This window comes from Babylonia areolata, chromosome 19 (assembly GCF_041734735.1).
Source record: "Babylonia areolata isolate BAREFJ2019XMU chromosome 19, ASM4173473v1, whole genome shotgun sequence".
NCBI lineage: Eukaryota > Metazoa > Mollusca > Gastropoda > Neogastropoda > Buccinidae > Babylonia > Babylonia areolata.
This window is the reverse complement of record NC_134894.1, coordinates 58,944,041-58,962,163: the sequence shown is the minus strand read 5'-3', so window position 1 is coordinate 58,962,163 and position 18,123 is coordinate 58,944,041. Positions and strand designations below refer to the sequence as shown.

Sequence of the window (18,123 nt, the reverse complement as noted above, 5' to 3'; positions counted from 1 at the left end):
GCTAAACGATTTTTTTTTTTTTTTTTTTTTTGCAACAGATTATGCCAACGCTGATCTTTTTCAATGCTCTCATCAGCATGTTCTACTATCTGGGAGTGGTGCAGATTTTCATCGCCAAGTTCGGCAAGTTCCTCAGCTTCTGTCTGGGCACCAGTCCCATAGAGTGTGTCAACGCCGCTGCCAATCTCATCCTGACTTTGGTAGGTGTGGGATCCCGTTTTCATTTGATGAGTTCAGATCTTCTTCTTCTTCTTCTTCTTCTGCGTTCGTGGGCTGCAACTCCCACGTTCACTCGCATGTACACGAGTGGGCTTTTACGTGCATGACCGTTTTTAACCCCGCCATGTAGGCAGCCATACTCCGCTTTCTGGGGTGTGCATGCTGGGTATGTTCTTGTTTCCATAACCCACCGAACGCTCACATGGATTACAGGATCTTTAACGTGCGTATTTGATCTTCTGCATGCATTTACACACGAAAGGGGTTCAGACACTAGCAGTTCTGCACATATGTTGACATGGGAGATCGTAAAAATCTCCACTCTTTACCCACCAGGCGCCGTCAACGTGATTCGAACCCGGGACCCTCAGAATGAAAGTCCAACGCTTTAACCACTCGGCTATTGCGCCCGTCGATGAGTTCAGATCGTTAATTGGGAATGGATACACCAGTACGTTTTTCTTGCGTGGAGGTGAAGTAAGTGTTAAGTTGATTGTGTAGGTATACTTGTAATGCTGTATTGTGTGTTTGTCGAATGTGTATATTTATGTATATATGTGTGTATGTTTATATTATACGTACGAGTTTGTATGCGCATATATATGTTTATTGTGCATGATCGTGAGTTGAGGACTGAGTGTGTTTTGTATGTGTGTGTGTGTGGATTGTAAAGCGCTTTGTGCAATGAGGAAAGCGCTGATAAATGTCCAGTTATTATTATTATTATTATTAAGCTGGATCTGGTCGAGGAGGAATAGGAAATAAACTTCATAAGGATTTGAATTTTCCCTACTCAAACTCAAATGGCTCAGTGGTTAAAACGTCTGCCAGAAAAGGTGACTCAGTCCTGAAGTGGCGACCACCCTGGAGGCGCGGGGTTCGAACCTGCTGAGGACCAGGAAAACAGAAAAAAGAAAAGGCGGCAATACAAGGGCATCCAGGAGTCACGAGTGTAAGGAGTTCAGGGCCGAAACACTTGATTGAGGGGGGTTTCTTCTCTGAAAACCTTTTACTGTCCAGCTTTCCCTAGAGTTTCTTATCACTATTATTAAGTTTCACCAACGTTATCCTCACTTAAATGACTGTTGATGAGATGAAAATATTATACCCATTTTTAAATGATCACAATATTTCGATGAAGCTATCTGCATCTTGATGTTCGTTTTGTGAATAGTCCTGAGTTTGACGAGCGTGCATGGTTCTGACAATTCTTCATCATCATCATCTTCTTCTTCTTTACTACTACTACTACTACTACTACTACTACTACTACTACTATAACTACGACTACTACTTCTTCTTCTTTCATTTATTTATTTTGCTGCCCCATAATCCGCCGCCAGTTTTGCGTCATTATCCCTCGTCGTTCAAGCCGAGTCCCCCATACATAGCCCCATCCAAGCTCGTCCGTCGCACTATCGATGTCAGGTCACGAAGGAGGCCACACGCCAGAGGAGACCCTGCACTGCACTGAACCACGACGTTGGGATTCGGAACTGCTCGTACTGTTTCAGCATGCGTCAGGACCCCCCCCCACCCCACGCCTCCCCCCCCCCGCCTCCACCCACTGTCGACAGTGACTTATTAGACAGTGACATTAGTTATGAGCGAGCGTCTTCTTGGGCGTTGACACCACCGTCACCCCCGAAAACGGAGTATGGCTGCCTACATGGCGGGATAAAAACGGTCATACACGTAAAAGCCCACTCGTGTGCATACGAGTGAACGTGGGAGTTGCAGCCCACGAACGCAGAAGAAGAAGAAGAACATTACTCCTTAGGTGATGTTCACTTTCCAGTGTGTTATTATTGTTGCTACTATGTTAGTATTAGTATTATCATTAATATTTTCATTGTTGTTGTTGTCGTCAGTGGTAGTTGCGGTAATAGTAGTTTGGTTTTTTTTGTGTTTTTGTTGTTGTTGTTTTTCTTGTTTAGTTTAGTTTTGTCTTTCACTTCAACCTTCTTTTCATTATCAAATAACGTGTGTATTTTCGCCATTGCGTTTGTGTATTGCTCGTTACATATGAACGAGCACGATATAAGCTCATGCTTGTTGTTGCTCAAGTCTTCTTAATTGAACGCTGTATTGCACCTTGTTTCTTGATATTAAAAATGTTTAAACCAAGAAGAAGAAGAAGAAGAAGATACCATCATCATGTCACTCTCCAAACGACAGACAAATTAATGTCCACTAACCTGGGTGGGGGGGGGGGGGGTGGGAGGAATTCTGTGGAATATTCAACCGCACATACTGGGGTGTGATGGTGGGCATGATTATGATGAAAGTATGCATTCAGTTGTCACTTTTGAATGTTATCAGTTTTGCTGTGGATTGATAAAAAAAAAAAAAAAGTTAGGAGAGAAGGAGTGAGGGTTGTGAGACGTAGGAGAAATACTAACACCACTACAACTAATATAATTATATGATAATAATCATATGATAATAATAATAATATAGTAATAATGACATTAATGATAAAAAATAATAACATTAATAGATGATGATGATGATGATGATAATAAAATGATATAATGATAACACAAATACTACTACTACTACTACTACTACTGATGATGATGATGATGATATAATAATAATAATAACATAAATAGATAGTAACAACAACAACAACAATAATAATGATAATAATAATAATAATAATGCTATTGTTATCATTATTATTGTTAAGAATGCCACTTAAACATTTCAGTTGACGGGGCAGCAACACACGAAAAAAAAAAAAAAAAAAAAAAAAAAAAAAGAAGAAGAAAAAAAAGAAAGAAAAAAAAGCATACAAAAAGGCAAATCAAGAAGCAACAAACCAACCCACCCACCCACCCACCCACCAACCAACCAACCAACCAAAGTGGACCAAGGAGACTTCAGCATACGTTAGATGGAATGTTTTGGGGTCAGCTGTAAGCTGTCTACCAGTCAGCCCACGTCAGCCTTTCTCTCCCTCTATAGTCTAGGGAATTTAGATTAACTCTCTCCATACGAACGGCGAAAGAGACGACGTTAACAGCCTTTCAGCCCAATTACCATCATCAAAATATTGCAAGCGGAAGGCTCTTATACTGAAGAGGTGAATGTTGACAAAGAATACCACAATTCTGACGACGGAAGCTAAAGGTTGGGTCATTCAGACAGAAACCGAGGGTTTGTGTGGAGGAGAAGAGAGGACTGGCCGTACTGAGTGACTTAAAACTTGCGTACTAGTATTGCTCCACTGTGCTACAGACCGAGGCTCCCATTCTGATCAAGCCGTTCATGGCGGACATGACCCAGTCAGAACTGTTTGCCGTCATGACTGGAGGCTTCGCTAGTATCGCTGGCTTTCTGCTGTACGCCTTTGCTTCCTTTGGGGTAAGGCGATTTTGTGTGTGTGTGTGTGTGTGTGTGTGTGTGTGTGTGTGTGTGTGTGTGTGTGTTTAACCCTCGCTACCGAGCAAAGCCTTTATTTATTCATTTTTTTTAATTGTTTGTTTATTTATTTATTTATTTTTTATTTATTTTTTTGTTGGTTGGTTGGCTGGTTTCTTGTTGTTGTTGTTGTTGTCGTCGTAGTCGTCATTGTCATCAGCTTTATTATTATTATGGTTATGATTGTTATTGTTATTATTATTATTATTATCATTATTATTATTATCATTATTATTAGCATCGTCATTATCATCATCAGCAGCAGAAACATCAGCATCAGCTTTGTTATTCATTAATTGATGAATTATATTTTAAAGGACAGTAGAAAAAAAAGTTGTTCCGAACTAAACGAGCATGTGAATATCAGTTCAGTGACCAAGAGCGAAAACTGTTGCTTTTATCCATGTGTGTCTACTTTCTGAAAATTGCTGGAATGTTTTATGTTGTATATCGGAGATGTAATAAGTATAGGAGATTATTTCGTGTAGACCTACCCACGTATGTGATAAATCTTTTTTTAAAATTTTTTTTGTGGCCTCAGTTGCATGCAGGTCATGGAGCACCAGAATGTGTTGGTCTTTTTTTTCCTTTTTATTTCTTTTTTTCTTCTTCTTTTTTTCTGTCTTTTTTTTTTTGGTGCTTTCACACGCCTTCTTCATTGGCCAAAAGAAACCCCAAAACTTTTTTTTCCGTCTTTTTTTTTATTTTATTTTTTTAAATATAACATGTCAGTTTTCGATTAACACATTGTCTCTAAATGTATTCAAAGTAGTATTCTTCCAAATATATTAAGTTCTTTGTCTGAATAATCGGTTTTCAAGTATGTGATAAATCTGATATTGCAAAGTGTTCATCGTTTGTAAAAGGTCTGGAGCCGTCGGGTTGGGCACTTAAAATGTTCTGTTATCATTTTGGGTATCATGTTTGATTTGATATGGATACTTATATAGCACCTATCCTCGATTCGGAGACCACACTCAAAGCGCTTTACAAACACGGGGTCATTTGCACAACAGGCTGCCTACCTGGGCAGAGCCGACTGACGACTGCCATTGGACGCTCATGATTCGTTTCCTGTGCCATTCAATTAGATTTCAGTCACGCACACATACACACTCAGACAGACATGTAACATTTTACGTGTATAACCGTTTTGTTTATTTACCCTACCATGTAGGCAACCATACTTCGTTTTCGGGAGTGTGCATGCTGGGTATGTTCTTGTTTTCATAACCCACCGAACGCTGACACGAATTACATTGTCTTTTACGTGCGTATTTGATCTTCTGCGTGCGTATACACACAAAGGGGGTTCAGGCACTAGCAGGTCTGCACATATGTTGACCTGGGAGATCGAAAAAATCTCCACCCTTTACCCACCAGGCGCCGTTACCGAGATTCGAACCCGGGACCCTCAGATTAAAAGTCGCAACGCTTTAAGCACTCGGCTATTGCGCCCGTCGTTGTGGCGTTTAAGGGAACGTGATAGTTAATCCCACAGGCTCCAGTCAACCACATCCTGACGGCCAGCGTGATGTCTGCCCCAGCAGCCTTAGCCTTCGCCAAGCTGATCTATCCTGATGAACGGAAACCCACCATCAAGGCGGAGGACGCTTACAACGTGGATATCAAGTGAGAAAAAAAAATAGAAGAAGACAATAAACAAAAAAAATCGAAAACTAACAATCCCCCGCCTCCCTCCCAAAGAAATGTGGGGTCCTTCTGTTAATTAATGTTTTATTGCTTTTGATGTGTTGTTTATTTTATTTATTTATTTATTTATATTATTATTATTTATTTATTTATTTTTCTCAAGGCCTGACGAAGCGCGGTTGGGTTATGCTGCTGAGTCAGGCATCTGCTTGGCAGATGTGGTGTAGCGTATATGGATTTGACCGAACGCAGTGACGCCTCCTTGAGCTACTGATACTGATACTGATACTGATACTGATGTGTTGTATGGTTGTATAGTTTCTCTCGCACTCTTTGTCTGCCTGCCTGTCTGTCCATCTGCCTGCCTGTACGTCTGTGTGTCACGTATGTATGTATGTATGTATGTATGTATGTATGTATGTATGTGTGTATGTATGTATGTATGTATGTATGTGTGTGTGTGTATGTGTATGTATGTATGTATGTGTGTGTGTGTGTGTGTGTGTGTGTGTGTGTGTGTGTGTGTGTATGTACAGTTTGCAGTATTTTCTCCCTGGTGAGAGGAGCCCGAATTTCACAGAAAAATCTGCTGTGACAAAAAGAGTAATGCAATACAATACAATGCAATGCAACACAACACAACAACACAACACAGCAACACAACACAACACAATACAATGCAACACACAACACAACACAATACAATGCAATGCAACACACAACACAACACAGTACAATACAATACAATACAATACAACACATTTCAGGCACTATGGCAACATACTGGATTCAACACAACACAACACAACACAATACAATACAATACAATACAATACAATACAACACAACACAACACAACACAATACGTTGCAGGCACTATGGCAGCATGCTGGGTTCAACACACCACACCACACCACACCACAACACAACACAACACAATACGTTGCAGGCACTATGGCAGCATGCTGGGTTCAACACAACACATTTCAGGCACTATGGCAGCATGCTGGGTTCAACACAACACAACACAACACAACACAACACAACACAACACAACACAATACGTTGCAGGCACTATGGCAGCATGCTGGGTTCAACACAACACATTTCAGGCACTATGGCAGCATGCTGGGTTCAACACAACACAACACAACACAATATGTTGTAGGCACTATGGCAGCATGCTGGGTTCAACACAACACATTTCAGGCACTATGGCAGCATGCTGGGTTCAACACAACACAACACAACACAACACAACACAACACAACACAACACAACACGTTGCAGGCACTACGGCAGCATGCTGGGTTCAACACAACACAACACAACACAACACAACACAACACAACACAACACAACACAACACAACACAATACGTTGTAGGCACTATGGCAGCATGCTGGGTTCAACACAACACAACACAACACAACACAACACAACACGTTGCAGGCACTACGGCAGCATGCTGGGTTCGCTGTCCAAGGGGGCCAAAGATGGACTGACCATGGCGGGCTATGTGGTGGTCAACATGCTGGTCTTCGTGGCCCTGCTGGAGTTCCTGGACCTGACAGTGCTATGGTTCGCTGAGCGGGCCGGGGTGTACAACCTGACCTTTTCTGTGAGACTCAGTGGTCAGTTCTAGTGAGGGTGTGCAGACTCACTTTCGTCTGATTTTCATAGAGGTTCCTCGGTGATGTTGTTGTTGTTGCGGGAACCGCGTCCGCATGCGCGTGTCCATTTCCCTTTTTTGACTCACTTGTGTAAACAAAGTGAGTCTATGTTTTAACCCGGTGTTCGGTTGTCTCTCTCTCTCTCTGTGTGTGTGTGTGTGTGTGTGTGTGTGTGTGTGTGTCCGTGTGTGTGTGTGTCTGTGTGTCCGTGGTAAACTTTAACATTGACATTTTCTCTGCAAATACTTTGTCAGTTGACACCAAATTTGGCAAAAAAATTAGGAAAAATTCAGTTCTTTCCAGTCATCTTGTTTAAAACAATACTGCACCTCTGGGATGGGCACAAAAAAAAAAAGAAAAAAAAAGAAGCCTAATTATATGCAAACTGCATTTACTGTTGTATTTATATTTTTTGTATTTTCTAAACTTGGCACTTTGACCTCTTATTCTGACACAACAACAAGAGCAGTCATTAATATCATTTTTGTTCAAACAGGAACTTCTTTTGCTAAGCATGGAATTTTTATTTATTTTGCAAACGTTTTGGTGCAGATAGTAAAAAAGGGAAATTACTCTGTAATTAATGCTAGGGGACTTAATTCATCACAAGTGAGTCTTGAAGGCCTTGCCTCTCTTGTTTTTTTTTCTCCCCTTCCAGGTCACCGAAAGGCTGAAATTTATTCGTAGAAATCGCTGTTTGAACTTTTTCGGTGACTATTTTTTCAAGTTTGCAAGATATATTTTGTTTTGTGATTACACCCATTATTTGCTTTAGTTGTCTATGTTAATCTTTGAGCGTGTTCCTTGTCATATGATATCTGCCATTTCGTGTTCGAGCTGATCCATTTATAAAGATGTCCGAACAAAGGCAGTTCAAACTCAGAGAAGGCAGTACAGTGGTGGGCTACCCGTGACGTCATATGACCTACTTCTCGCTCTGTGAGCGACGAAAAGTCCACCACGAAAGTGAGCTGCACACCCTATTAAATCACTGTGTCTGTGATGGAGCTTTCATATCTGTGAAACTGCATGCTTGGTGCATATCTGTTATGCATGTGTGGGTGTATGTGTGAATGTGTGTCTTCATGTTTTACATTTATTTGCTTATTTATCATCATTGTTGTCTTATTTATTTATTTATTTATTATTATTATTATTATTATTATTTTATTATTATTATTATTACTACTACCTTTAGAATTTTTTTAAATAATATATATTATAATTATTATTTATTTATTTATATGTTTATTTATGTAAGCTTATCTATTATTTATTCACCTTTATTTTTTTAAATTATTTATTTATTTATTTTATTTTAATTTTATTTTAGTTATTTATTTATTTTTTATTATTTATTTATTTTATTTTACTTTGTTTTATTTTTCTCAAGGCCTGACTAATCGCGTTGGGTTACGCTGCTGGTCAGGCATCTGCTTGGCAGATGTGGTGTAGCGTATATGGATTTGTCCGAACGCAGTGACGCCTCCTTGAGCTACTGAAACTGAAACTGAAACTGTGATGGAGAGTCTACGCTCTTTATCATCATTATTATTATAGTAGTAGTAGGAGTAGTATATCATGGCAGCGCTTGTCTTTACTACGTCGCCCTTGCTGTTTGTAAAGTGTTTCAGACATCGTCACCATTGTGATTCTTCTTTCTTTCTTTGCCTTCATCCTCTTCCTTGATGGGCGCAATGGCCGAGTGGTTAAAGCGTTGGACTGTCAATCTGAGGGTCCCGGGTTCGAATCACGGTGACGGCGCCTGGTGGGTAAAGGGCGGAGACTTTTACGATCTCCCAGGTCAACATATGTGCAGACCTGCTAGTGCCTGAACCCCCTTCGTGTGTATATGCAAGCAGAAGATAAATACGCACGTTAAAGATCCTGTAATCCATGTCAGCGTTCGGTGGGTTATGGAAACAAGAACATACCCAGCATGCCCACCCCCGAAAACGGAGTATGGCTGCCTACATGGCGGGGTAAAAACGGTCATACACGTAAAAGCCCACTCGTGTGCATACGAGTGAACGCAGAAGAAGAAGAAGAAGTCCTCTTCCTTGATTCCTCTTCTTGTCTCCACTTTCTTCCTCAGTCTTCCTTCCTCATCTTGCATTCGCCGTCTTCCTCTTCTTCTTCTTATTTGTCTTCGTCGTCTCCCTCCTCCTCTTGTCTTCCTAGTTTTCCTTCTCTTTCTTCCTTTTCTATTATTATTCTATTATTATTATTACTACTTAAAAATTAAAAAAAATTATTTATTAATTTTTTTTTCTCCTCAAAATTTATTTATTTATTTATTTATGTACGCTTATAGTTGACTGCATCAAGTTTTTGCGCCTTATACATATTATTATTATTAGTAGTAGTTCTTTTTTTATGTATTTATCTATTATTTATTCACCCCTTTTTTTTCTCAAGGCCTGACTAAGCGCGCTGGGTTACGCTACGCTGCTGGTCAGGCATCTGCTTGGCAGATGTGGTGTAGCGTATATGGATTTGTCCGAACGCAGTGACGCCTCCTTGAGCTACTGAAACTGAAACTGAAACTTCTTCCTTTTCCTCTTCTTCCACCTTCTCTTTTTTGTCTTCATCCAATTCTATTTCTGTAATAATAATAATGATAATAATGATTAATAATAATGATAATAATAATAATAATAATGTACATTTATACAACCCTTTTTCTCACTAAGAGCTCAGGGCGCTTTACATGAAAGAAAAATGTTACAAGTTACATAAAACATTCATGACCACTCTTTCTCAACCCCCCCCCCCAGCCCCTCCACTCCCACTCTCCCCCTCCCACTCTACATACATCCAAAGTGAGCTGACATGGGTGGTGTTGGAGAACAAGGAAGCTGAGAGTGCCTATAGATAGGTTTTTAAAAAGCTGAGTTTTTAGTGATGAGTGAAAAGCAGAAATGGAATCAGATGCACGGATAATAACGAGGAAGGTTGTTCCAGATGTGAGGAGCAGCAAAGAAGAAAAAAACGTTCACCATAGCATTGACACGAGTAAGTTTCAAAAGGTAACAGTCAGAGGGAGATTTCTTGCGGGAGTGTAGACAGTAATATTAGTTGTTTATTATTATTATTACAATTCTTGCTCTTGTCCTTGTTTTCTTCTTCTTCCTCCTCCGCCTCTTCTTCTTCTTAGTCTCATTTGTTGCAGTAGTAGTACCAACAGCGAAAGCAGCAGCATCGAACTTATTTTAGGTCTGTAACAGGAACGAAAGCTTTGGACAAACCCGCTCGGAAATCCTCTGTGAGTTCTGGCTTGCTGCAGCTGCTGCTCCATGTACGCACATACGTATCGTGAAGAGTGATGATGGATTCTCCCGTCGTGCTCGACAGATGAGTAGGGGGGATGGGGGGGGGGGGGGGGGGGAGGGGGTGGGAGGGGAGGGGGGCAGGTCATCTGCTGTTGTGAGTCCTCATGTGGGAATGAAGACCAGTTCTTGATGCGTAAGGTGAAGATTGGACAAGGTGTAAAATCATGTACTTAGACAAAACCAGGTCTTGCAAGTGAAAAAGGTTCAGGACGTCGAGGCGTGTGCCTGCTGTTCCAGAGGTTGGTGGCCTACTTGCTGTACCCTCTCATCTACCTGATGGGCTACGAAACGGAGGACTGCCTGACAGCGGCACGTCTCCTGGGTATCAAGATCTTCACCACGACTCCGGTCAGGATGAGCCGTGCTCGTTTTTGTTTAGTTTTGTTTAGTTTTTGTTTGTTTCTGGACGTTTTCTGTCTTTAGATGTGACTGAAAGTTTCCTCTCTCACCCTTTCTGTCTCTGTATCTCTGTCAATCAACAACCACAACGATACTACAACAACTAATAATAATAATAATGGTATTTATATAGCGCTGGATCTTGTGCAGAGACACATCAAAGCGCTTTCGCACCAGCCATTCACACGCATGCATAACTCTAAAACTGTAGAAACTAAAGACAAGGAAGGGCAGGCAAGGGAGGCTATTTTGGGAAGAGGTGGGTTTTAAGGCCAGACTTGAAAGAGCTGAGTGTGGAGACTTGACGAAGCGAAAAAGGAAGTTCATTCCAATCGCAAGGTCCAGAAACTACTACTACTACTACTACTACTACTACTTCTAACAACAACAACAACAAATAATGATAATAATAACTATGATGATGATAATAATAACAATGATAGTGATAATAACAGTAAAAAGTCATAAGATAATCGTGTCTGTCGAAGACCACCAGAACAGCAGGGGGGGTAACTGCTGTCCCGATTATCTGGGCTGGAACATGATTATGGAGGAGAGTTTCTTGTCGAAACCAAATGCTTGAGGAGACTACTACACATCTCCTACAAGGAGCACAAGACCAATGACTATGTGCGGAACCTGGTCAGCAACCTTGTTGGGCCCCAAGAACCACTGCTGGCGACTGTTATAAACGACGGAAGATGGCATAGTTTGGTCACGTCATACGACATAACACCCTCTCCAAAACCATCCTGCAAGGGACTGTAGAGGGAGGGCGCAGACGGGGGCGGCAGAGAAAGAGCTGGTCCGACAACGTCAAGGAATGGACCAAAATGACGATGCCAAATCTCCTCGCGACAGCTGCCAACAGAACGGCGTGGCGAGCTATGACATCTTCCTCATGTCCCCCCAACGACCCCAGCGGTCAAGGGAATGAGTGAGTGAGTGAGTGTGTGTCTTGCCTTTGTTGCACCCACACTGTCTCGGCCAAGAGGGCTTTAGGACAGTCGGCGTTGGGATACTCTCCAAAGGCATACTAGCCCCCAAGGTTGCAGCACTAGGAGCCAGTGCATTCTTGCCTCCCATCTTGGGAATGATAATAATGATAATAAGATGTGTATTATTATTAATAATTGAAAAAAAAGAGATATAATATCAATGATAATAATAAAGGTAATAATAATAATGATATAATAATAATACTAATACAAATAATGATAACAAACTGAAGGGATAAAGTAGGCAAACCAGAGTTTCAGTTTCAGTAGCTCAAGGAGGCGTTACTGCGTTAGGACAAATCCATATACGCTACACCACATCTGCCAAGCAGATGCCTGACCAGCGGCGTAGTCCAACGCGCTTAGTCAGGCCTTGAAAAAAAAGGTGAATAAATAATAGATAAGCGTACATAAATAAGTAAATAAATACATAAATAGATAGATAAATAAATAATAATTATAATATGAGAAAAAGGGTAGTGATAATAATAATAATAATAATAAAATAAATAAATAAGACAACAGTGATGATAAATAAGCAAATATATGTAAAACATGAAGACACACATTCACACATACACCCACAACATGCAGTTTCACAGATATGAAAGCACAGTCAAATACACATTAACGTAGATGAGCCCCAACACACACACACACACACACACACACACACACACACACATTACCCTGCACCTCCTCTACCCCCCTCCTCCCCACACTCATGTCTAGGCTACGTATCGCAGCTTCCACGACACACACACCTACACACACGCACACACACACACACACACACACACACACACACACAGATGAACACTTACTTGTACAAGCACACACACATACGCCCATATCCCCCACCCCCAACCCTACACACACACACATATATATATATATATACAAAGATATATATATATATATATATATATATATCTCTGTATATATATACACACAACCGCACGTTCCAATATCCCGTTGCTCCATACCAGTAAAGAAAGAAAGAAGAAAAAACAAGAGTCACGCACCGCAGTCCAGAGGAGCAACAATGAGAGAAGACACAATTCTAGATGTTGCATCGTTCGACAGATATTTTCCTCCTAGAACTGATGCAATGGACAGTAGCAGGACTGACAGGTCTAATAATATTTTGTAACACGGACAGTGTGTTGTCAAGGTTTTTGACAGAGCTAGATGGCAAGATGGATGTGTTGCCAAGTTTGATCGAGCGACCAGTGATAGAAGAAGAGAGTTTTGCTCGGTTCCTGTGAGCATTGTTTTAATTTTGTCAGCAGTCTCTCTGCCCGTCTAATTCTGTCCATCTCTTTTAAAAATTTAATCGCTGTTTTATGATGATGATGATGATAATAATAATAATAATAATGATAAAAATAGTATAATAATGATAGTAGCAATAATGAAATAGTTATGCAGCGCTGATTATCTTGTGTGGAGATAAACGAGGAGCTTGCACACCGGTCGTTCAAACGCACCTACAACACTTATAATCAGTCTGGGTTCGAATCCAAGTCTCAGCCTTTTTTTCCCAAGTTTGACTGGAAAATCGACGGGCGCAATAGCCGAGTGGTTAAAGCGTTGGACTGTCAATCTGAGGCTCCCGGGTTCGAATCACGGTGACGGCGCCTGGTGGGTTGAAGGGTGGATATTTTTCCGATCTCCCAGGTCAACATATGTGCAGACCTGCTAGTGCCTGAACCCCCTTCGTGTGTATATGCAAGCAGAAGATCAAATACGCACGTTAAAGATCCTGTAATCCATGTCAGCGTTCGGTGGGTTATGGAAACAAGAACATACCCAGCATGCCCACCCCCGAAAACGGAGTATGGCTGCCTACATGGCGGGGTAAAAACGGTCATACACGTAAAAGCCCACTCGTGTGCATGCGAGTGAACGTGGGAGTTGCAGCCCACGAGCGCAGAAGAAGAAGATGAAGAAGGAGAAGACTGGAAAATCAAACTGAGCGTCTAGTCATTCAGATGAGACGATAAACAGATATCCAGTGCAACAGCATGCTCTTGGCACACTGAAAAAGAGCCCATTGCAAGATTCATGTTGTCGTAAGGCAAAATGCTATAAAAAGAAATCCACCCCGATAGGTATACAAATATATACATAATATGCACTCCAGGCCTGACTGAGCGTGTTGGGTTATGCTGCTGGACAGGCATCTTACATCGTAGGTGTGGTGTAGCACATATGGATTCATCCGAGCGCAGTGACGCCTCCTTGAGAAACTGAGAACGAATTTTTTTTTCCACAGGTAACATACTATGAGCTGGGCAAGATCATCACGAACGGCAAAGTTCTACAGGAGTACATAGACGTTTACAACGGCACGTGGACCTCTGTTGGGGACGACATCTTTCTGGAGGCCACCAACACCACTCTGGTTGGAGGGGTTATTTCGGTAATCCTTTCCCCATTTCTCTTTTATGCCTGTGTGTCTCTCTCCCTGTGTGATTGACTGTAAAGAGGGTTTGGTTACATAGAGAGAGAGAGAGAGAGAGAGAGATAGAACTCAAACTCGAACTCGAATAGTTTAATCAGTATAGGCCATGGCCCCTTCTGAAGGGGGTACAGTATTTGTGAATAATTCACACACATTTTCAGAGTAACTCATTGAAACAGTAATATACTGACAGAAGGCATTACAAAAACAGTTAGTTAAAATCAGCTAAGCATATTGGTGCGTCTCTTTAAAGCTTTGTATAAATACATACACACATTCCTTACTACTGGTTCACTTCGAGATGCCATAAGCAACGCAGTCCGGAACAGGGAAGGATCCTGATAATACTTTGAGAGAGAGAGAGAGAGAGAGAGAGAGAGAGAGAGAGAGAGAGACTGTGCGTGCATGTTTGTAAGTGTGCGTGTGTGATACAATGTTGACATGGCGTTCTTCTGTTGAGGCTTCACTTTATGATGATGATGATGATGATGATGATAATCATGATTATTGTAATTATCATCATCGTCAACATCATTGTAATAATAATAATCATGATGTACATTTGTATAGCGCCCTTTCTAAGAGCTCAGGGGTCTTTACAGAAAGGAATGAAAAATTTACAATTTAAAAAATAACTCCTCATGACCATTGTTCTCTCTCCCTCTCCGTGTCTGTGCCTCTGTTTCGCTGTGTCTGTCTGTCTCTCTCTCTGTCTCTGTGTCTCTCCGTGTCTCTGTCTCTGTGTCTGTCTGTGTCTTTCTTTCTGTCTGTCTGTCTCTGTGTCTCTCTGTCTGTCTGTATGTCTGTCTCTATCTCTTTTTTATCTCTCTGTCTCTTGTCTGTCTGTCTCTGTGTGTGTGTGTCTGTCTCTTTCTCGCTCTTCTCACACTTTCTCTGTGTCTGTGTCTCTGTTTCTGTCTCTGTCTCTCTCTGTGTCTCTGTCTCTGTCTCTTACTCTCTGTGTCTCTGTCTCTTACTCTCTCTGTGTCTCTGTCTCTTACTCTCTCTCTCTCTCTCTCTGTGCACGTCGTCGTCGTATCCACCACCGCCAGGAGCGGTCGGGGATCCTGGCCACCTACATGGTGTGCGGGCTGAGCAGCATGGGTTCCATGGGAACGGCCATCGGCGTCTACACCTCCCTGGCCCCCTCCCGCTGCGCTGAGGTGTACTCCATGGTGCCCCTGGCTCTGCTGGCTGGGAACATCGCCTCGTTCTCCACAGCCTGCGTGGCAGGTAGGTGCGTGGGGTGGGGGGGGGGGGGGGGGGGGTGGGTGGGTGTGAGGGGGGTGAGGAGGTTGGGGCTTGGCCTTTTGAGTCATGACAGCGTATTATCAGTGCTTGTTTTGACGCGGTTTTAGTAGCCAGTGACTAGGTATTCGTTCTTCTTCGCGGCTCATGTGTGGCAGGTGCGACGTGAAATTGGGGGAGTGAGGTGGAGGACGGGAGGGTGGGGTTTGGGCCTTTTGATTCATGACAGCGTATTATCAGTGCTTGTTTTGACGCGGTTTCCGTAGCCAATGACTAGGTCTTCGTTCTTCTCCACGGCTTGCGAGTGGCATGTGCGACGTGGCATTGGAGAGTGGGGTGGGGGTGGGGGTGGGGGGAGGATGGGGGGGAGGCCTCTTGATTCATGACAGCGTATTATCAGTGCTTGTTTTGACGCGGTTTTAGTAGCCAGTGACTAGGTCTTCGTTCTTCTTCACGGCTTGCGTGTGGCAGGTGCGACGTGGCATAGAGGAGAGAGGTGGAGGAGGAGGGGTGGGGCTCGGCCTTTTGAGTCATGACAGCGTATTATCAGTGCTTTGTAAACGTGTTTAGTAGCCAGTGACTAGACCAGCCTTCTCCTCCACGGCTCGTGTGGCGAAACATTGGGAGGAAGGGGTGGGTTACTGGGTGTGTATTTGACTGCTTAATCGAGACTTATCAGGAAGTTGAAGTTTAATCAGAGTTCTGCCCTATAAGAGGGCGCCCCGAAAGAATCATGGTATAGTAGTCGGTCGTGTCCGACAATAGACCGCTAGAGAGTTCCGCGGCCATCTTGGATCATGCACATGCGTATTTAACTTTTACAAGAAATCGCGAGCAATGCCAAAAGCGATCGACAAAGGCAAAAGCAGCAAACATGCGCTGTCCCCCATTTCTTCAGTTGATAGCCCCCCTTGTTACAAACAAACTCTGTACAGTATGTGCGCAATGAAAAAAGAACAAAATATGAGCAAAAAATCGAAGAAAGAACCCTTCTGTTTCGCACGTTCTGCCTCTCTCGATCGCCTTTTTAGCCAATCAACTTCGAGAGCACAGATCATGTGACACGCCTCTTTGAGTCATGTCAGCACGGAACTCTCCAACGGGGTCTATTACCGTCAGAACAGCAAAGCGGGGAAGCAACTGCTGTCCCGACTATTTAGATTATAGTGGAGAGTGTCTTGATGATGGAGTCTCCCGTCGGTCCGACGGATGAGTATGCAGGCAGGCTTATCTGTCGGTGTGTGTCCTCATGTGGGAGAAGAGGCCGATTCTGGATGCGCAGCACTTCCCACAGGTGTTGCAAGGGAAAACGTCTCTAGAAGTTGAGCCCTACTTCCTTCGCTCACGCTTCTCCTTAATGGCCAGCGTTCTCTTGTTTTTAAACGAGAGTGTCTTTGTATTTTGTATTTCTTTTTATCACAACAGATTTCTCTGTGTGAAATTCGGGCTGCTCTCCCCAGGGAGAGAGCGTCGCTATACTACAGCGCCACCCATTTTTTTGTTTGTATTTTTCCTGCGTGCAGTTTTATTTGTTTTTCCTATTTTTGACGTGGATTTTTCTACAGAATTTTGCCAGGAACAACCCTTTTGTTGCCGTGGGTTCTTTTACGTGCGCTAAGTGCGTGCTGCACACGGGACCTCGGTTTATCGTCTCATCCGAATGACTAGCGTCCAGACCACTACTCAAGGTCTAGTGGAAGGGGAGAAAATATCGGCGGCTGAGACGTGATTCGAACCAGCGCGCTCAGATTCTCTCGCTTCCTAGGCGGACGCGTTACCTCTAGGCCATCACTCCACATCACTTACCCTGGTTACAACCCTACTCTCTCGACCAAGAGGGCTGTTGGCCCAACTGTAGTGTGATCTTATGTCAATCAGCCGAGCGCACTGGTCAAGCTATAATGATAGCACATGTGCTTCATAACAGGTCGTTTAGAACAGGAGTTTGTTTTGGTGTTCGAGCTCACAAAACACTAACTGGTAAGTTAGGTAATTGCAGTTTAAGTAGTGAATAAATGCTTTCAAGTGCTCTCTCTCTCTCTGTGTGTGTGTGTGTGTGTGTGTGTGTGTGTGTGTGTGTGTGTGTGTGTGTGTGTGTGTATCTGTGTGTGTGTGTGTGTGTGTGTGTGTGTGTGTGTCTGTGTCTGTGTCTGTGTGTTTCTTTGTGTGTGTGTGTGTGTGTGTGTGTGTGTGTGTGTGTGTGTGTGTGTGTGTGTGTGTGTCTTTGTGTGTGTGTGTGTGTGTGTGTGTGTGTGTGTGTGTGTCTTTGTGTGTCTCTGTGTGTGCCTCTGTGCGTGTGTGTGTAAAATGTGAGGAACAGGGTGAGGCACTTTATGAACACGCAATTGTCAATGTTTGCTGACATTGTTACCGCTCTGTGTCTGATGGGCTGTGATGTCGATACTCCATGCATGACTACTACTACTACTACTACTCCTGCTACTAAACACCACCACACCACCACCACCACCACCACTACTACTGCTACCACTAACAATGGTGGCGATAGTGATGATGAAGATAATGATGATAAAGTGTGTTTATGAACGTGTGTGTGCTGGGCTGTCCGCAGGTCTTCTGTACACGGACTAGTCGACGAACTCACGCGGGCACCACAGAAATGTCATCATCTTTGACGGACTTCAAGTCCTCTCCTCCTGTGGAAAGCCCCTTGGCAGCATCTCCATCCTCACCGACCTCATGTCCAC

General features: G+C 42.8%; 1 protein-coding gene across 4 annotated transcripts in view; it reads left to right on the top strand.

The window, feature by feature from the left end:
* LOC143294379 (putative transporter HI_0519) overlaps positions 1 to 18,123 on the top strand; it is a 30,763-nt gene extending 12,640 nt beyond the window's left edge. For 2 of the 4 annotated variants that reach the window (XM_076605850.1, XM_076605851.1), the window contains exons 6-13: positions 39 to 200; positions 3,463 to 3,588; positions 5,147 to 5,277; positions 6,751 to 6,919; positions 10,541 to 10,651; positions 13,979 to 14,125; positions 15,220 to 15,400; positions 17,988 to 18,123. In XM_076605850.1, the coding sequence (XP_076461965.1) occupies positions 39 to 200; positions 3,463 to 3,588; positions 5,147 to 5,277; positions 6,751 to 6,919; positions 10,541 to 10,651; positions 13,979 to 14,125; positions 15,220 to 15,400; positions 17,988 to 18,007 (1,047 nt within the window). In that variant the 3' untranslated portion in view covers positions 18,008 to 18,123. Of the gene's footprint in view, positions 1 to 38; positions 201 to 3,462; positions 3,589 to 5,146; positions 5,278 to 6,750; positions 6,933 to 10,540; positions 10,652 to 13,978; positions 14,126 to 15,219; positions 15,401 to 17,987 lie in introns of those variants that run through there. The other 2 variants (XM_076605852.1, XM_076605853.1) reach the window with 2 other exon arrangements.